This window comes from Cyprinus carpio, chromosome A15 (assembly GCF_018340385.1).
Source record: "Cyprinus carpio isolate SPL01 chromosome A15, ASM1834038v1, whole genome shotgun sequence".
NCBI classification, from domain to species: domain Eukaryota; kingdom Metazoa; phylum Chordata; class Actinopteri; order Cypriniformes; family Cyprinidae; genus Cyprinus; species Cyprinus carpio.
In genome coordinates, this window is record NC_056586.1 from 16273684 (window position 1) to 16295859 (window position 22176).

General features: G+C 37.6%; 1 protein-coding gene across 1 annotated transcript; it reads right to left on the minus strand.

The window, feature by feature from the left end:
* Positions 1-3281: 3281 nt before the first annotated feature.
* Positions 3282-21790, minus strand: LOC109081481 (serine/threonine-protein kinase TAO1-like). The gene is made up of 20 exons (XM_042771235.1): positions 21329-21790; positions 14311-14549; positions 14131-14202; positions 13619-13720; positions 13453-13498; positions 13195-13291; positions 12751-12864; positions 12456-12547; positions 12270-12363; positions 12102-12183; positions 11103-11270; positions 10728-10943; positions 9765-9896; positions 9389-9625; positions 9119-9247; positions 8830-9033; positions 8045-8284; positions 6842-7054; positions 6580-6762; positions 3282-6087 (listed from the first exon to the last, which is right to left on the minus strand). Exons 2-20 carry the CDS (start codon positions 14440-14442, stop codon positions 5569-5571), a joined length of 3072 nt encoding a protein of 1023 aa, XP_042627169.1. The 5' UTR covers positions 14443-14549; positions 21329-21790; the 3' UTR covers positions 3282-5568.
* Positions 21791-22176: the final 386 nt, after the last annotated feature.

Sequence of the window (22176 nt, forward strand, 5' to 3'; positions counted from 1 at the left end):
TCGCAAGGATTGAAAATTGTCGTTTATTATTATTAAAAAAAAAAAATGCTAAATTTCCCCGCAAAGTGAGAACCTGTAATTTAAGTGTTTCTCTGTGTTTCCTTGTGTATACAATGTGGCACCAACATATTTACATGTATTTTTATACTTTCTGGTAAATAAAAATGCCTTTAAACAAAATATGTACCAAAAATGTACAATTTTAATTTAGAACAGTTTGACAACTGTAAAAAAAAATTGCACTTCAGACTCGTCAATTTTATTATACCAGTGTAGATTAAACTGTCTTCTGCTGTGAAGTGCTACAGAAAACTGTAGTCAACATACCTTTTTTGTTGTTGTTGAGAACTACATTTACTTAAAGAGATGGGGAATTGTAATACATAAACAATAATAATAATAATAAAATAAAATAAAAATTACGATTGTCTGAGTTAGGAAAAAACCCCTCTTTAACCAGATTTAAAAACAAATAGTTTGCTGGCGGTCAGTATCAAAATGTAAAAAAAAAAAAAAAAATGCATTGACAACATCAAATTGTCAATATAAGAATCAATGTTGTAAAAAAAAATTCAATTTGAAATCAGATCTGTAATCCCAGCTGACACAAACAGCTTGTATGCAGTTGCTGGGAATCATAATTCTATAAATAAAAAGTCAGATGTGATGTTGTACTAAATTCACTTTTATTACAGCGGATCCTCTGACCAGTGTTCCTCCATTAACACAACAGTAATTACAGAACAGAAAAAAATAGTTCATTTATCTCTAGACTTTTGTTTTCTCTGATTCATGAATACTTTAATACAGTTTCAAGCCATTTATTCAGTATTTTTAATCTTTTCGTATAATCTTTTTAGACATTTAATAACATGATACACGATCTATACATTTTGATACAGGTTACATATGAGTTATAGTGGTGATGCTTAGCCAGAGGACAATGGATGCGTGTGAAACGGCACACTATCATACTACTTTTCAAAAGGAATTCAGTACGTAGTATGTTAGTATGCCATTTCGACCACAGCAAATGAATACTGATGCTCTTTACAAGAAATGTAGCCCTTCCCCATAGACCAACCCCTCTCTATCGCTCCCCGTTTCATTTCTTTGTAGTGTCGGCGATAGGAGTGTTCAGGTTCATCAGAACTAAAATAACCATCACTCTTTCATAGCCTGTCAACAGGAGAGGACACGATGCAGTAGTGACCGGGCTTGGCAGCTGTGGGATGGCACAGTGTTTGACCAGAGGCTGAACCTCCATTATTTAGAAAATAAGTTTGCATTTCAATCTAGTATTTCTCATATATCAGTATTACTTACATATCCCCTAAATTCAGTCAGTAGGACAAAGTTTAAAACTAGGATGAAATAAAAAATAAAACGTGTACGGTAATCTATATCGGTGACAGGTATGACGTACAATTATGATTAATGCCAACCAAATTAAAACAGCCCTCACCCAAAATTAAAAAAACAAACAAAACTGATCATTTGTTGGTTACAAAATATCAAAATGACCTATGGGAGGATTCAAAATAGAAACATTTGCCTCTTTTCTGTGCCTTTTATAGCTCTTATTCTGCAACTTCTGACATTCGCATGAATGGAGGGTACAGAATACAGAGGACCTGAAACATTCCTGTGAACGACAGACAGATTTTCTGATACAAATGGAAACATAAAGTGTGCAGAGGTGACGTGTAAACACACACTACTCCCTGAAGTTCAACTCTGAGGACCCGGAGCCCCGAGGCTGCTTGTACACAGGCCAGATACCCCTTTAAAAGCGCAAGGTACATAGTTTACAATTCTTAATAGATTTCTTTTAAAACCTGTCATTATGCAGAGAATCTTGAGGGGGGGGGGGGGCATATGCCGCCATCAATCTAGTTCATTTCTATGTATTTTAAATCTTTATTTTAAACCAAATATACAATATGAATACTCTCCCCCCAGACGATGACTCTAGAGTTACACTTTATACTCGCTTCTTTCACATTAGAGCCGGATTCATTTGGTAATAAAGGTCACACAAGTTCTCTTGGGATATTAAGGAAAGGGAAAGACACGTCCTGGCCGGAGAGTTTTGTTTTCACCAATGATTGCACAATGGAAACAGAAGGGGGGAGGGTAACATTGTACTCCATCAGAAGTGTTAAAACATGAGTAAAAATTTCACAAGAATGAGTCAGTCAGCGTGACTCCTGCAGTCAAAGTGATGTAAAGCAAACCAACTAGATAAACTCGCTTGGGAAAACAAAGAGTTAGCTTGAAAAATTCCCCCAAGAAAGTGCATTCAGGCATCCGTGCGTTGAAACTCTGGATCCAGGCGGAGTTTGGCGTGGAGTGATGGCATGTAAAGCAGTGGGGGAGAGTGAGGGCAGGCAGGGGCATCGGCAGCACAGCTCATATCCTCACAATACTGGGCACTGACACCTGCGATACGGGCGGCACAGAGGACAGAAAGACAGCAGGGGAAAAGATCCCTGCATGTTTGAGAGGAAATTCTACTCATGGACTAGGTCATCTCAGTCACTCAGTTATAACAGCCAACAAATGAGGGAGAAAATGCCTTTTTTGGCTGTTAAATCTTTGGGGCAGCTATTGATTTAATAAAATACATGTACTTGACACTACCAGTCAAACATGGACACACCTGACTGAATGCAAGTGTGCTGATGAGGATGCACCTCATGAACTTGGCCATTAACTTTCCCAAAGATCAAGTAATATAGAAGAGATGAGTTTGATTTAAGCAAACACGGTAAAGCCGGTAAGTTTGATTCATGTCTGAATCTTTTAGATTGAACGGATTAAAATTCACACACACACACACACACACACACACACACACGTTCACGAACATCTCTTGCTTGGCATTCCTCCTATGTTTTTGTAAACTTAAATGTAGGTAAATATAATTACTACTATGGATTTATATAGAATATTTACTTGTATACATGTAGTGAAAAGCTGTGTGGGAAAGTGCCATTGTTTTTTTAGCTTGATTTTGTAGAATTTTAATACATAAAACATTCTGAATCTAGTTGGCAAAAGCTGTTTGGTTGAAATAAGGCTACTCTCCTCTCACATACACTACTATTCAACTGAGGTCAGTAATATTTTTAAAGAAATAATTGTGTTTCAGCAAGGACATTAAATTGATCAAAAGTGACAGTAAAGACATTTATAATGTTAAACACTATAAGATTTCTATTTCAAATAAATGCTGTTCTTCTGTACTTTCTATTCATCAAATAATCCTGATTTTTTTAGCATGATTTTCACAAAAACACTCATAATAATGAGAAATCAAATCAGCATTCGGAATTATTTTTGAAGGATCATGTGACACTGACGACTTGAGTAATGGTTGCTTAAAATTAGCTTTGCCATCACAGGAATGAATTACATTTTAAAAGATTTTAAAATAGAAAACAGTAATTTTAAATTATAAGAGCATAAGAAACTAAGAAAAAAAAAGCTTTCTGACCCCAGACTTTTTAATGGTAGTGTATATATACTGGATGTACTATTATTTAAAGTATGGAAAATAGTAATAAAAAATGAGCAGTAGATGTGTCCAAATGTTTGACTGGTAATGAATGAGCATGAAACAGTGAACACACCGTTTGCTATTTAGTGTGGAGGTCATGAGACCAAATCAAGAGTGTTTGCCTGCTCCAAAGAGCCAGTTAAGTGTCCCATAACAAAGCCTGCTGTCATGACCTACAGAGAAAAAAAAAAGTATGTCGTTCATGCTCCTTACAGTTCATTACATTCCCAGAGTGTCAAAAACACGACACAAACCTGATAGAGGACAGAGTACATTCAAACAGTTTCTGCATTCATTTAATTTGAAAAATCACGACAGTACTGTACTAAAACCACTGACGAATTCATATCTACCACTTCCTTAAAATGACCACAAAAATCTTTTAAAAGAGTAACAGTAACATACTGGACATCCGCCATCACACACTACAGTTTACGGCTGCATTAGTCATTTTCATAGTTGAGAACGCTTGTAAATATATTTCTCAAAACACAACACAAAAGTGCTTCTGCTTGGCAGCTATTCAAAGGCACCTCAAAAGTATATTAACATAAGAGTTTAGCATTACATAGTGGGATAATATAAGCTCATCTTTATGTGTACAACTAAATATATTCACACCAACACACACTCTTCTTAAATGGACCAATATTGTCCCTTCATTAGCTTGGGGAACATGATTAAACTCTAAATTTGTGAGTGTTTTTTTCAGCTACATAAAAAACATTCATCATGTTCATTCATGTTGGCATGTCTCTCCTCAGTAATTAAACCATTAACACATTCAAGGCACTGAACATATCTGATATCTTTAAGCTGGCATTGCACACCTAAAACATCACATACAATAAATAATCAAGAAAGCACCACATCTAAATGTGTCTGGACACCTGATCCAGGTGAAGGCTGGCTGGCCTAACAAAATGAAGGGTGTATCAAAAGGCTAAGTAGACTGAAGACAGGTTGTCTGGCCATAATTAGGTTGCTTAATGCAAGTAAAGACTAAATAAAAAGTACGCTGGAGATATGAACAGATTTGTGCTTGCTTGCACTGTTTACAGTCCTAAACTCTGCAAAAACACACTGCTTGGGCAAGACAGCTGCATTGACCTTTACCCGCCAAGTAAACAAGTAATAAAAGGTCTTTAAGATAAAGTTTTGAACCTAATGAAATGTGTTTTTATTCACAATCATTTCTGCAAAAATACAGTACCTGATGTAGGCAAACTCCTAAATCTTCTCTACAACTGAACTGTCCAACTTAAAAATCTGACAACTAAAACACTTTCACTTAAAATCAACAGATTGGCCAGCTCTCTTCCTAACCCAGACATCACATATACTGCACACACTTAATCCATCTCAATTTCTTTATTTTATTAAAACCCAAATAGTTTTTCCTAGGAGCATGACAGCAGGCTGACAGCTTAGATTGTTTACTTAAACAATCATTACGGATTTATATGCAAATCTTAAGAATTATGGCCAACATCTCCTTTTAACATCCTTTTGGTTTATGAATCCATATGTTAAGTGGACTAAAGCTAAATTAAATTAACATCTACTTTATATTTATATTTATATATATATATATATATATATATATATATATATATATATATATATATATATATATATATATATATATATATATATATATATATGTCTTTCTCTATAATATTTAGCATTAAATGAATCTCATCAAGTGAGCTTTAAACCAGACTAGTGTTTTTGACTCTAGCTCTGCATGACTGTCAAACAAGCTTCATGCAAAGTTAGAATATCTTTTGACCTGAGTGATATTTACTATAGTTTACATGCACATCTGCATGTAGGAAAATGAAATGAGAAAGCGAAGGAAAAGAAAAGAAACGAGGGATTGAGGGAGACAGGTAGATGAGTGCAGTTAGCTCTGCTCTCTGTGCCAGTCTTTAGTGTGGGCCAGTGCGTTCCCCTACCCTGGGTGTGTTTGTGTGTGTGCAGGGTTGGCACAAACGCACTGGTGTCTATGTATAGGACAGGTGCGAACCGTTGGATATCTGAGATGTGATGCTGGTGCTCCTACTCATGCCCTGCTCAGTGCGCCCCGCTGAGGTGGTCCTCCTAAGCACCTGAGGGCTGTTCCGCATCCCCACGCTGCTTTTTGGCATGGCCCCTTGGGGGCCCGAGGAGGAGTGGGTCCACGGTGGAAGCCCACCTCCTTGGATGGCTTGGCCCCAGCCCTGCTGGGCCTGTGCTCCTCCCTGACTGGAGTGGTAGTGGTGGCTGGCCCCTGAACCAGTGCTGCTGCCCCACTGTGTCCCCTGAGAGCCATCCGAGTGATGCTGATGGGGGATCCAACTGCCCGGGGCCCCAGGGAAGCTGTGGCTGAGGCCCTCAGGAGAGATGTTAGCCAACACCATGTTACTAAATCCTAAGCGCATGCTCTCCGAGTCGAAGGCCTCAATTTCTCTGGCCTGGCGCTCCAGTAGGCTACGGATCCGCTCTGTGCGATCGTTCTGTAAGGTCAACATCTCCTCTTCGATCTGTGGGACACAACAAAGGACACACAGTCAAGTTTAATTATTAATACGGTTTTAAAAAATGTTTAATGAACAGTGGCACCAAAATGCATTTGGACACTTAAGACATGATTAAATATGAATGGCATTGCATGAATATTAAATCATAGGTTTTGAAAGATAAAACTATCAATTTACAGTTTAACATTAAATTAACTGTTTTAAATGTAAAAAAATAAAATAAAATAAAGTAAAATAGCTGTGATGTCTGTTTAAATAGATCATCACTTAGATCTTTTATTTAGGCAAATTTTATTTCATTTAATATTTGTTTTTATTTTAATTTTTTTTTTTTTTTTTTTATCCTACTCATGACCACATATGACAATACTAAATTTGACATATTTTACAAGAGCATAATGGAACAAAGGTTTTTGGTTATTCATTTTAAGTAATTTATACATAAAAAAGAAAAGAAAAAAAACAAAGACGAAAGTGATTGTGTGTTTAAGTGACCTTAGTCTCAAGTAGGGCTCTCCGGAGGGACACTCTCTGCTCCAGTTCCTTTCTCTCTCGCTCCTGCTGGGCATCCGTCTGCATCTTGATCTTACTCTGATATGCATTCAACAACTCCAACTCCTGCTGCAGCTGCATCCGCAGCACCTGACACTCTGCCTCCTGCGCCTCGTCTAGACGCAACTGAGAGATCATCTATATTAGTTGATCAGGAATTGATGGTGACACAGTTTTAGCGTATTGTTTTCAGTCTGGTACTCACAGCCTGTGTGGAGAGCATGTTGTTGATGGTGTGGTCGTACTGTTCGGCGAGGATGGCTAGTTTCCTGGTTTGCTCTTCCTTCAGTCGTTTCAGCATGGTCTTGTGTTCAGGTTTTGGGATGCTTTCCAGCAGTTGGTTTCGCAGGGCTTTGTACTGCCGGGTCTGGGTTTTACATGCATCCTGGAACTGTTTCTTAATCTGGAGCTCTTTGGACTGTCAGAGACAAAATAAAGTAAACACCAGTAAACTAAACTAGTAAGGAAAAAATGAAGTAATTAGTGATGTGCAAAACTACATATGTTCAAAATCAATTAGTTGGTGGATTGCCTGAACAACTGGTCAGTCATACGAATGGATAGGATGGTTTCAGAATGACCTGACCCTAACTTACAGCTTTCCTCAGGTGCATTCAAATAGAATGCATTCATGTTTTCAAAAACAGCTGTATTGACCGCAAAAGAATGAAATCGAACAGAGCAATCCTCATTAATCAACTACTTATTGTTGAAAAAATGGTTGACCTGTCAGAAATACCAAAAAAAAAAACAAATCTAAAAATAGTCTATCTCACTAATTAACTAGTTGTGTGGTGGATAGCTATCTAATCAGTCATAAATACACAAATAATGATAAAAGAAATTCTAAAAACGAGTCAACCTCACTGATCAACTCAAATTCAATTGTTGGACAACTATGTAGCTAACTAGTCAATAATACAAACAATAAACGGTGGGAAAAATACTAAACTAGTTGACCTCATTAATTAGTTGGCCACTGTGACCCATCCGTATAAGAAAACACCTGGGTCAAATTTTTTCATGCCCTAATCCTAAACCTTATTTTAATTTTAATTAGTCATTTGGCTAACACTGTAATTGAACAACCATTTGGTTGCCAGCTCAGTTCTTCAACCACTATGCTATAGCACCCACTAAGCCTCTTTTCAAGCATTTAGTCACATATGCAAGTGGTTTACACGCATTGTATAGGGTTGCTATTTCTGGCTCTGTTTAAAGTCAAACACTGGAAACTCAAAAAGTCCTAATTTAGATTCGTGAGTTTGTGTACATGCAAGCTCTCTGTCTGCTAACCTCTCTCACGAGATCTTGCTCCAAGTTGTGACGTGCAATGAGAATTCGCCGTTTGAACCTGCAAGGACTTGCAACCTACAACCTTGAAACTAGAAAACTAGAGTGACATTACCTTGAGGCTCTTGGGCTGCTGTCGGACCTCCATGACGTGTTTACGTCTGAGCTCCCTCTCCCTGCGCTTGTTGTATTCCAGCTGGTTGGTGAGCTCTGTCTGGTGCTGCAGGCGGATCTGCTCCGCACGCATCTTCTGAATGTTGCTCAGGTGTCTGAACTCCAGCTCCTGCATAGACTCATGGTGTCGAAGCAGCATGGCGTGCTCTAGATCCTTCTGTGTCTGACGCTTATTCAACTCCTGAGAACAGAAAAATGTCAGACTAAATAATGTCACTTATTCAACACTCTAAACCTTGGCAATAGAGTCACCATTGGCTAGTCATTTTTTGGATGGATGCACATTTGTCATTTTAACAGAACTTAGGGCATTGTTGATCACTGAATGTATCTGTAAAATAAAAAAAACGAATAATAATACTTAATTTGATAATAATACTAGAGTTTACGGTGCATTAAATGGTGCATTAAATGGGAAATGGAAAGCGAAATTCTCAAGAGCTCAGTCAGTGTTCAAGACGAGTGAAGGTGAGTAAAATTATCTATGGTAAACTTATACTTTAACTCAAACACTGGCGAATGAATACTAACAATTTATTAGCCAATGGCAAATGATCAACATTATTTAATCGCCTAGCATGAACATTTAGTTACATATGCAAGTGGTTTACACGCATTGTATAGGGTTGTTATTTCTGGCTCTGTTTAAAGCCAAACACTGGAAACTCAAAAAATCCTAATTTAGATTTGTGAGTTTGTGTACATGCAAGCTCTCTGTCTGCTAACCTCTCTCATGAGATCTTGCTCCACGTTGTGACGTGCAATGAGAATTCGCCGTTTGAACCTGCGGCACTCAAGCTCCAGATACTGCCGCTGTCGACGGAGTAGGTTGGCCTCCTCCTCTGCCTGGAAGTGCTGGAAATTCTCCTTTTGCTTGGACAGCCACTCCTGCTTCTCCTTCTTTGGTGTGGACTGGTTCTCATTAAGCTCCTGCAATGAAAAAGTGCAATAAATGGGAATGTGTAACGGAATATAATGAGGATGAGTGCAAGGCTGTACTGAGTGGCTTCCTGACCTCTTTGAGCTGTTCCTTGCGCAGTTTGTACTCGCGTTTCTGAGACTCCAGGAAGCTGCTGAGCTCCTTCTTCTGCTGGCTCTGAATGTGCTGCAGGAATTTCTTTTCATCGTTGGCAAAAGTCTTGGCCTGGAAAGCAGAATGATGCATCATAAACAGATGATTCTGACTTTTCAAAGTCTATTTGACCTTTCACATTAATAATTAATGATGTTTCATTACATCTTCAACTATTTTACGATTTGGTTTTGTATGATAATGTTACAGTACATCTTTCTCCATGGTGCATTGGTGCTTCTTGATGAGTTTGTCCATCTCGGCAGCAAAGCTGCTCCTCTGGTTCTCCAGCTCTTTGTCTAGCTTGAGTCTGTGCTCATCCATCTCGCCCTTCAGCTTGTTCTCGAGGGCCAGAAGGTGTTTCTGGTGCTGCCTGCGCATTCGTTTGTAGCCAGACATCTGCTCACGCACCTCAGAGTCCTGCTCATGTTCTTGAATCTGACGCGTCACCTAGGACACACAAAGACAAGCTTTTATCAAGAAACCAGCTTTTATCCCTCAAGTGTTGTAGAAAACAGTGAACTATTAAACTTGACGTGATCAGAGAGCAAACAGAGACTCTGTTCTTGGGTGGTAATCTGGCTCTCACCAGGGAGGCTGTGCGGATGGTGGCAAAGTGCTCTCGATTCCGGTACTGACGCCGTGGTGTCTGTGCTGGGGGAGACTGGGGCTCTGTGGGCTGTTTCTGAGCCTCAGTTTCTTCCTGGCAGCTCTCTTCCTCCTTCAGACACATTAAGCATGTTAACAGAATTTAAGTATACATAATATACACATTAAGCATGTTAATACCATAAAACAAAACAAATAGGTCATGCATGATATGTTCAGAGTGGACAGTCAAAGCGCAGTTACAAAGATCTCAACTCTCAAAAGTACAGCTTAGTGCCTTTTATTAACTTCAAGCATTTTAGTACAAAACTTTAACTACTAGAACTTTTCCTTAACTATCAATATGTAGTGTCATGTAGCCTTTGACTAAACTGCAAAAGGTCTGGTCCACGATGCAGTTTATTCTGCTAAAAACTGCCCACTTAAGCTGTAAATTCCAGCCTTTAGACAGGACGAGACTGTCTGATTGACATGTAAAGCAACCAACCACAGCTGTTTTATTTTTACGTGCTGTTCAGTGGTCAGTAAATCTGCAATATATATCACAAATACAGACCAGTGTGAAAAGAGTATTTAAATAATGATGTGAAAGGATGCACAGAAAAAGCCATAAAATAGTTGCAAATGCATGTAGACTTTTGTGTAGGTGATCAGATTTTCTCTACATCCACAAATAATTAGTACAGATTTTTACAGACATAAGTGAAAAGGGCAGCAACTTTGTTTCCATAAAAAAAAAAAATGTAAAAAGCCAGCCAAATCAGATTAGAGCTTTATGGTATGCAGTTTTTTGTGCAATATGCACCAGGCGGTCAGTAAACAGAGTGTCATATGAGACAGATCAACGGTGACATACATAATACATGCCATTTGCATATAATACAAAGCAAGTCACTTTGGTACAGAAAAAATGTGAATGTAAATACAGTGAACGTGCACAAACCGGTTTGACGTGAATCATGGAGATGTTGGGTATAATGGTTTGGTCTTTTTCCATCAGGTCCACCTCGCTCTTGTTATCATCGGTGGCGTCTGTGGCGTCAGGCAGGCTGTTAACCGAGCTGCTCTGTGAGCTCGCACTGATGGACATGCTAGGGATGGACTGGTTACTGCCCACACTGTTCACTGTGCCTGTGCGGCCAGCAATGTGCTCCACCTCCTACAACACATTACATGAATGGAAACATGTGTTAAGGCCATACGTTTCTATAAATCAGGACAAAACACAACTTCCTCCCTTGGCAGGAAGACTGTAAAACACATTTGGCAGAGCACCAAGGTTCGAACGAGGTCAAGATATGCTATTACAATAACTGACCTCCTCGTCATCTGGGACCTCTGCTGCAGGGCCATTGTGCGCCTCCTGGAAGAGGATCTTTTTCATCTTGCGGTACTGCAGGTTGTCCAGCTCTCTCACAGCATCTTTGGTGCGCTGGATCAGGTCAATAAGCACCGACTCCGGCCGCTCGCGCTGGACAAATGCATGCTGCACACAGAAAGAGAAGGATATGATGACCAATATAAAAGGATCAGATGCTTTAAAAGAAACTGAGTAAGAATTTTTTTTTTTTTTTAAATATAATCGGCTTTAACTATATAAGTAGATTCACACATTACAGCACTCAACAATCAGGAAGTGATGCATTGTAAATTCTGCTAATTTATAACTATGTTATTTAGCTGTCTAGCACAGACGTACACTACCATTCAAAAGTATAGGTTAAGTAATATTAAATGTTTTGTTTAAAGAATTTAATATTTTTTATTCAGAAAGGATGCATTAAATTGACCAAAAGCAACAATAACTGTTCTGACTGTTCATTTGAACTTTCTATTTGTCAAAGAATCCTAAAACATTTATCATGGTTTCACAGCACAGTTGTTTTCAACATTTATAATAAGACGTAATTTCAGGTATTTACACACACACAAAAATAATACAACAAATAAAAGTTAAAACGAAAAGATTTTTTAGGAAGAAAACATTACATTTTTTTGTTGTTTTATTATTGTTATATTAATATGTTTTATATTAAAACATTTTAATATTAATCTGAACTACTACCTCAAACAGGTCGGCAAATAAACTTTTTGTTGTTAGGCTTAGCATTACAAACTCCCTTGTGCCACATATATAAAAAAAACAAACAAACAAAAAAAAAAACTCAGAAAGCCAGAGCTTTCAGAAAAACAGCTAAAGGCATCAAAGTGTGGTGGAGAATTCTTACAGTGTCCCTAAGCATTGCAGAAGAATCTTCAAAAGAGAGCTCACTGAACTCCACCCATCTGTTTGAACAGTGAACTTTCTTTAACTTACTTTCAGCAGTTCTTCAGAGTTGGGTCTATCTTGGGGCAACTTCTGTAAGCAGGAGTCCACAAAGTTTCTGAAGTAGTCCGTCCTGGGAAAAGAAAGCGCGAGACGATTTCAAACAATACAGCTTAGAGTTGAGAAAGGTTAATGAACAAGAGAAAAGCCTTCACTCACCATTCACTGGACTGCAGGGTTGGACTCTCATTCTGTGCGATGTGGTATAAGGCACTCATTGCATTCATGTTGAAGAGCGGAGGTTTCCTTTCAGCTGAAGGAGAAAAAAGAAAAACAGAATCAGAAAAACAGAATTGGCACCCGATCACAAAAAATTAAATCTATATGTTTCCCATTTCATCTCACCTAATTCAATACAGGTTATTCCTAGAGACCAGATGTCAACCTTTCCCTCATACTGACCCTCATCCATGGCAAGGATCACCTCTGGGGCCATCCTGAGATAGAAGGAACAGCAAGATTTCAGGGTTATGTAATTCAACCGGACATTTTAAGGTTTAAAATCTGATTAACCCAACCAATACTCAGGCTCTCCTGGCATGACCTGCAGACTCGCCTATGAATAATTAATTTATATAGTCTGATAAGGCCTATGAAGTTTATAACCATTGAAAGTATTGAAGTTTAATGGGCAACTCACCAATAAGGAGTCCCCACAAATGAATTAGCAGGTGCGGCGATTGAAGCAGAACCGAAATCTGCCAACTTCACCTGTCCAGGCTCTGTGAGCAGGATGTTCCCGGCCTTGATATCCCTGTAAAACAGGCAGGAAAAAGGTAAATTTGCAAAAATGAACCACACACTGCCCTGCTTTATATGGCTCATAATGTCAACATTCAAAGGATTGTGACATTATGTACAGCTACAGACTAAAATATTTACAAGGGAAATTAACCTGCAAATATTTGCCATTTCAGTGATCAACTGATTGGTATATTATCAATTCACAAAAGAAACAGTTCTGTGAATGGATAATAAACATTTCTGAGTGAAATATGATGTAATATATATATATACATATATATATAATTTGTTTAAATCAGGGGTGGTACTGAGGAACTCAAACACTAAGATGAGGACTCACCTGTGAATCATGTTGTGGGAGTGAAGATACGCCAACCCCTGCAAAGCACCATGAGTAATCGCTGCTATTTCCATCTCTTGTAAAGGTTTTTTGTGTACTGTGGGTAAAACAAATTGGTTTATAGATGTCTCTCTGCAGATAAACAAATACTTGTATGAATAAATGCTTTTTTGTTTGTAACTGGATGCTGTATATGGAGTCCACATATCTTTGTGGGTAGTCAGCACATTAAGCAAGCATCAAAACATCCAAACTTACCCTCGAGGAGATCTGAGGCAGATCCCAGACAGTACTCCATAACCAGCTAGAGAGACAGACAGATTTCAGCAAGTAGTCCACACATATAGAAAATAAACATCACATCATAGATTGTTCAAATAAAGGTACGTGATCTGATAGCTGCTAGCAGGGTTGGGTTTCTTACCCATGCTGTGTGCTCTCGCAGGTAGCATCCTTTATACTCTATGCTGTTTGGGTGCTTTATCCTCTGAAGGAATTTCACCTCCTTTATTATATCCTGCCATTTCTGAAAAAAAAAAAAAAAACAAGGCATGTGAAACGCATAACTGTGCAATGCACCTTTTTTTTCTTTCAGATAAACAGTCAATAGAGCCTTTTCTTTCATTTCTGTCTACAAGAATGGTACTTATATATTGCATACGCACTGATTTACTAAGGTTTACAGTAGTTAATTTGCTGTTATTTGCGGCATTATTTAAAACCCGAATAATTATGTCTTACGTCTTAACCCATTTTGCATATATATATATATATAAACCACACAGGTGGGGTGGTTTATTGGTGAGAGGCTGTTGTTAAATAATGAATCATGGAATACATGCATAGGTTACAGACTAGAGGGAGAAACAATCATTTATAATCTCCCTTAACTTAAACAGAAAAGAACAACATAAGAAAATAAGCATTTATTTTCACCTCATTTGACTGTTTTCCACTATATGACATTTTCTTGATGGCCACCACCTCTGAGGTCCGCACATCCCGTGCCTGTAATAATACATAAATTCATTAATTTAGTAGAAGAATTATTATGACTTCATTGTTTCCTCACAACCTAAAATAAATTTCCAGTTTAAAATATGCAAAAGCACTCACAAAGTATACAGCGCCGAAGCTGCCATGACCGATTTCTCTCAGGTCTGAGAAGAGTTTTTCAGGGTCATCTTTAAAAAAGAGATCTGCGATCTCGGGGTCCTTCAGACTCCCTGCGCGAGCAGCGTTGGGCATGCTGGGAGGGGGCGGGGCCGCAACCGCCAGTCACTATCTGGGTCTGCGACACGACAGCCCCCAATGATGGCTCATCTGCAAGACCGCGGCCTCATATGGACCAAAACCTGACAGAGAGAAAGAATCATTAGCATTGAATTGGAAAAAAATAGAAATTAAATCAGAAAATTTGTCTACTTAGATTTTTTTTTTTTCAGGTAGATTTTGATTATCAAATTTTCAATGGGGACTTAAGACGTTTGTACTCCATTCCATTGAATATGTTCATATCCACACTCCTGTGCTATGAATTATAACTTAACAGAAAGGAGGAATCATAAAAGTTCTCTTCACAAGACAACTCTATGAGAAACCACATGCTCAAACTGCTGTTTGCAGCAAAATACCCCAGGCTGATGCATCGGGTTTGCACATTACAGCAGCTGTGGTCAGTGAGTTCCTCTTTTGAGCTTCAGAGAGTGGGAGAGAGGATGTGTGCAGGAGACAACCAGGAGCTGCAGTCATAACATCAATCATGGCTCTCCCATTCTTACAAACACAGAGAGAGTCAAACTCCAGAATGACTCCACAGCCCTCTGCTTCCTCTTGCAGCCTGCTGCTTCATTTAAAATCATTCTTTCCCATGAATATGTCAAGACATCCCCAAAACAGCAGACCAAGTCATTCATTTTCACTTTCAGTGTCGTCTCATTGAATCAATTCAAAACTCAAAACTGATTTAATGGTTCTGATTCACTTATGATTTCACACAACTTGATTAACAGAGTAAATCACAATTTAAAAATGGAAATAAATGTCTGTCAAAGATGATTATGATGTATTTAAAAGAGGCAGAAACATCCAACTTCATGTGACACAGGTGGGGTGGTTTATTGGTGAGAGGCTGTTGTTAATAAGCGTCAGAGCAGTCAAGCACACTCTGGCCAAAACTCAGGAGAGGGATTGCCTCCAGCACCGGCTCCCATCTGAAGCCCAGCAACAACTAGCACATCAGTTTCCATGGCAACAGCATCTCTGAGCCAATGGCCAAGAGGCTGCAAACTATTCTCTCAGAACACACTCTCGAACAATGTTTATCTGCTTATATGCATGACTGCCTAACTGACAGAACAATATACTGAGACATCATGACACGTGGTCCACAGCTGTACGCGTCTGAACTGAATCATTCCAGATAGACACACCTTGTAAAGAATTTCTTCAGCTCCACTGCATCAGTTACTATCATCCGTCACTATTCCAAATGCAAACCCTGGGAGTTTGCAAAACTATGTCACCTTGTCCATGGTTAGCCAGACTTCAGGACTGTCACACAGGGCAGAGTGAACAGCTAAAATCTACACTTAAAACTGAGTGTGCCATCATCATCATAAAACACTATCATTATATATGCTGGTTTTAGACTAGGAGTGGTCGACTTATACATAAGATTGGATTGGGATGGACATCACATACTAATATGTTAATACTTAAAGGGATAGGTCACCATCATTTACTTACCCTCATGTTGTTTCAAATCTTGTGGAACACACACACAAAAAAATTATTTTGAACGGTATGTGTCCATACAGTGGAAGTCGATGGGGTCCAAAATCCAAGTCAAACCACTTTTATTTATATAGTGCATCACACTATACATATTGTTTCAAAGCAACTTCACAGTAATAAACAGGAAAATAACAGTCACTGATGCAAACTTCTTCAAATATGAGACAAATCCAAATTTTGCTTTAAAGCAGCTCTAAAAAAATATGATTATTCAGCTCAAGTCAGTTCAGTTGTTGATTGAGTTCAGTTCAATAACTGTAGAAAGTTTATCAGCTACAAAATAAGTTCAATTCAGCTATAACGGGGTTTTTAACAGATTTTAACAGACCAAGTAGAGAAAATTTGTGCAATAAATTGAATGGAACACAATACATCAATATGTCCTCTAAACGTAAATGTCTTGTATAAGCATGGTTCAAATTTGAAAAATACAACTTCAACAGATTTCCATTACCTTTTAATAATAATAATAATAATAATAATAATAATAAAAACATTTTCTGTGCCTTCTGATCATGCTGCAAAAAGGTAATGTTTTTCCTCAGTATTTTTGCCTTGTTTTTCAGAGCAAAAAGAAGTGAGTTTAAATGATGTGGATGTTGCAAAATTAATTAATTATTGAACACATTCATTTAGACTGTAAAGCAGCTCTACAGAAGACAACAGTGTCATCATTCAGCTTAATTCATTTCAAGTTCTGTTCTCATCCGACAGCGTTAGTGCAGTCAAATCAATATCATTAATTAATATTAAGTGTCTTCTAAACCACACTGAGATATTAGCATTAACACATAAAAACACTGAAACTTCTTCTCTTTTAAAAAAAAAATTTTTTTTATTAAATATCTTCAAGTCTTCAAGGTTTGAAAAATCATGAAGGTGAGTAAATTTCAATGATTTGGGGAAAAGTATTCCTGTAAGTTAGTTGATGATAACACCAAATTTATCTTTAACACTCTCATTAATACCAATGTTGTCATAGTTATGCAAGCGGCCTTTCATTCCCACTGTGTGCTTTATTAGTAAACACCATCAAACTTTAGCCACATAGGAATGACCTCATTCTAAAATAGTGCTTTGTTTGTTGCTGGAGCTGGTTGGGTTCGGGCCACTGCTCCCCCCTCAGTGCTGCTCAGATGATCGGCTGCACAGACACAATGCTGAGAGCTCAGGGCTGATGTCTCAGTCACAAGACCAGCCTCCCACCACACCAGCTGCTTCACAATCTCTGCCCACACACACACACACCAATCAACCCACTCGAACCACACCATCCCGTTCACCTTTACACAGGAACGAGCACTATAGACGCTTTATAGAACTTTATCTAGAAAATGCTTACAGTGGGCCAAATCATGCATTATTTAGGGTGTCGAGGTTTTAAAAGGTTGTTTGAATTAGAATTTAAAGGGTGCCTATTTTCCACAAGTTGATATGATTCATTAGGGTCTTAATGAAAAGTCTATAACATAGTTTGGTTAAACTTTCTCAATGGTAGTGTAAAAAATACCCTTTTTACCCTGTCAAAATCAGCTCTGTTTTCAGCACACTGTTCTAGTCCATGTCGCTTTAAATGCTAATGAGCTATGCTGACATCGCCCTTTTCTTCTGTGGGGTGACAACCAGACTGTAAACTTCAGCTGCAAAATGGAATGAAAAAGTATTCATTTAAAATAATCTTTAGAAATACAAATATATAAATATTTGCACTACAGCTCAAATGTTTGGGGTTAAATTATTACAATTTTAAATATTTTAAAATACATGTTGTTCCTCTGATGGCAAAGCTGAATTTTCAGCATAATTGCTCCAGTCTACAGTGTCACATGATCCTTCAGAAATTAAAATATGCTGATTTAGTGCTCATGAAACATTTATTATTATTTTCAAGGTTGAAAACAGTTGTGTTGCTTAATATTTTATAGAAAACGTGATGCATTTTTTCAGGATACTTTGATGAAAATAATTTATTTTAAATAGAAATATTCTGTAACAATATAAAAGCCTTTACTGTCGTGTTTGGTCAGTTTAAGGCATTATGCTGAATTCAAGTATTATTATTTTTTTTTTAAATCTTACTGACCCAAAACTTTTGAAAGTTAGTGTACATATTAAATTTTTTATATGTTAATGTTATTTTAAATGAACGCTTGTTCATTCCAATTTAATTCTAGTTCTTTAAATTACATTCAATTGACTGTTCTGCATCCCATTTTCTACCTCAATTCAAATTCACTGACATGGAATTTAAAAGAGCAGGGATGCAAAGTGATCATGCTATCTGCCAGATACTTAGCTTGTGACACAGACTATTAGAGACAGAAAGAGATGACACCCCATCATGCCATTCAGCAGTCACACACAGAAGGAATGTGGCAGGACAGGACGACACAACAGCAAGGCAGGAACTGCCTACATGATGTGGCTTTCTTTCTTGCGGTTTCTCTATTTCCTTTTCACTCAGCTCATGTGCTAATGGCACTTCAAATCTCCCATCAACCATTTCACTGATAATCAGCTCATATAGTCAACATCAACATTCTTAACGCCTTCACTCATTTCCTTTGGACTTTATCTCATTTTCCAACAAACTGACAAGTTCAAACAAATCTACTAAAGTCAAAGCAAAGCTGAGCCACACAAATTGAGAAATGCTGAGTTGCTATTCAGGAATGTGCGAAAAGCTGAAAAACAGAACTGTTACTGCCACCGGAAACATGTAAGACTCAAGGAAATAGTTCTATCGGTCCAAAAACCCCAGCTTGTTTATGTATAATATTATCAAATCATTATCATTTCAGTGACGTTTTCACACTGTAGGTATTCCTATTACTGTCCTACACCAAATAACTCTGTCTACAAACACTGTCCAGTTACGAATGGCCTGAAAGAATTCGTCAGGATATCAAACAACTTACCCCTCTCCTTAAACAAGCATCACAACATCCTTTAAATTCAGATTAAGAGGAATGTCTAGGAAACTCCTCCGTCGCAGCAGGGAGTTCCCTTCATTTGCCAGACAAATAGCAGCACAACTCTGACTCAGTCCTTCTCCCTGGGCAGCGCTTTAGAGATGCTGTCCCGTGCCTGCGCTGTACCGCTTTGTATTTATAAACACTGAGTATGACCTTGCGAGTGATTAGGCCCTGCGTCCTAGCTGCACCTGTGGAGATCATTTCATTTGAAATTAGTACCATGGGCATTATTTAACAGACCATTCTAGCTGCTAAATATCTGATATTATTGTTTTTTGCAAGCAATAAAAATATTAAAATGTTTTACTTATGAATAGACTCCTTTACAAAATCAGTTATAAATGTTTTTTTAATACATTTTATAGTTTTGACTTTTGGATAAGCCCTTGATGCCTCTTTAGAATCCCTGTAAAAAGTGTGTGTTATAATTATTGTTTCTCCTATAACTTTAGCTTCTATAACAATAAGCAAAAAACAAACAAACAAAAAAACACGTCTTTATGATATACTTCCATGGAACAGGCCACATGATAACAATGTTGAACACATGACAAAACAATTCATCAGAATTCAGTGTTCAACTGCTGCAAGTGCTATGACTAACAATTTCAGTTATATAACATTTCATAATAATAATAATAATGATAATAAAAAATATATACATTTATTTGTGACAAATATAAAAATATTTAAAGTCTATCTTTTTTTGTTATTGTCCTAGTGAAAATATTGGCAGCACAATTACAAACCTACACTACTGGATCAGCAATAATAATAATAATAATTATTATTATTACAATTATTACAAACAAACATTTATAAATGCATGTAAATATTACAACTAACAACTTCTAAACTTCTGGGACAGCAATAATAATAATAATAATAATAATAATAATAATAATAACAAATAGAAATAAATAAATGAATAAATAAAAGCAAATATTATGACTAACATTTTCAGCTATATTAATGCAAAACCCGATTTCTTATATTATAATATCTGATTATAATATTTCATTATTATAATAAAAAACTAATATATTCCTTTGAAACATTTGTTTTGTGTATGTGTGCAGTCCAAACAATGGTTAATATCTGAATGACTTGGCAAGCAATAATAAAAAAAAAAAATTAAAATAATTAATAATAAATAAAAAAACTAATAATAAATTAAATAATAATCAAGGCAGACAAAAATTCAAAGCTGGTCAGCAAAACTCCGTAGATCTGACTGTGAGAGAACAGCTATACGTTAGGGATATTTGAATCATTTGTTATCCTGCAAGAGAGAGGGATGCATGGAACGCATCAAAACTGATAGACCAAACTTGTGTTAGTCACTTGATGTCATCAATGATAATCAGAGGTCTGATATCAGATGGATGTGGGAGTGGAGACCCCGAGGGCTCAGTGTAATGGATGCTGTGCGGAGAGAGGACAGAGGCCCAGATTTAAGAGGCAGCAATGAGGTCAGAGAAAGACAATCACGGTGGAGAAAGCAGGCAGTGTCTCTCAACAACAGAGGCACTATTCAGCCTCTAGTTCTCATACCACCAGTTTGCATGTTTATGAGCAATGCAAAGCCATAAACAAATGCAGCAGATCTTCATTGCATTAAAATCAGAGCAGCCATTTCCACTGTGGCAGGGCATTCAACTCAGCATACAAGCATCAATATACAAGTAGGACAGCAGGAAATACTATACAACACCAGCAGAAGCAATAAAGCAATGATAATGTTTAAGAGACAGTTATGAATCATCAGATCTATAACAATAAAGGCAGCATCCCATTGACAGATAGCCATTATTGAAATTTCAAAATGTAAACAGTAGGTCCATCCATTATGATCATTCAGTCTGTACATCTCAACTGTACAAATACATCTAATTAAACTGCTGTTTACACGGATACAAAAGCAAAGTCTACAAAGCCTGGATGATCAACTGCACTTTACAGGAACAGCATGTTCTTAAGTATTACAGATCACAATGAATCTTTAATATATATACATGTCATAAATAAACATAATGGACAATATACACCAAGTGACATCCATATTACACACAGATCAGAGCTAAAATCCCAGCATACACATGTGCATTTCTATTTGATGAATATGAAGATGATCTGTTAACAGTTTCATCACCTGCAGCCAAACTTTTACAGTCAAACCCATGACTTGGGTGGAAACTAATAAACTTAGATCAACACAACCGATGCGTTTTTATGTTAATTCACTGGAATGGACTACAATAAACAGGAAAACGTTTACTTAAATTATTCTGTAGTCTTAAAAACCAAAAAGTGTTTATTTTGACATGAACTTAAGTTAGCAGAAGAGCTAACAGCTCACTTACCCTCCCAACAGGCCAGGATGAGCAGCCAGCCCGATAAAACTCCTCCGACCACAACAACAACAAACCCAGTGGACAGAAAACACGCCTTCCGACCCCAAATCAGTCCCGACAAACTTATCGATCGCTGTCAAGCGTGAGTGTCCGCTGGAGAAACTCCTCCAGCCCGGTGCTGGTTAACGGTGGCCCAGCAGCTCTTCCCTCTCCCGGGCTACTGCTGCTGCTAAAGATGGCGTCCGAGACAGATCCACTCCCTGACGGCTTAAAAACAGAGATAAACACGGTCCTTTTACACACCGACGGCGAGACCACACCTCAGAATCGGTCCGAAATGTTCAAGACTGTTGTTTTTTTCCACACCAGTGTGTTTGGGCTGTGAGGTGAGGATCATGGTGTGGCGGTGGCTGTGATTTTTCCCTCTCTGCCCTCCTCTAGTGATGTCCGATTCGCCGTGGAATCATTCTTTTGAACCGAATCTTCTTAATAACTCACTCGAGCCGATTCGTAAAAGCGAGAATCCAGCCAGGATGTGAAATATTATACTAAAGTTTCATTTTTTATTTATTCCCTAAAAGCTGGCAAAAACACAAGGTTTTGGGGTATATATATATATATATATATATATATATATACAATACGTTTTAATAGTGTTTTCAAGCAACGTTAAAGCATCCGCACAGGTTTTTCTACTTTACACTTATGAACTTAAGTCGCTTATTTTTAACTATGCTCGATATTTTAGTTAATTAAAGAAAACAAACATGCATTATGTAATGAATACAAAACTAAACATAGTGATAAACAGTGACATTTTACTAAAATGTATTTTATCACGAAATCGTAATGGCGCG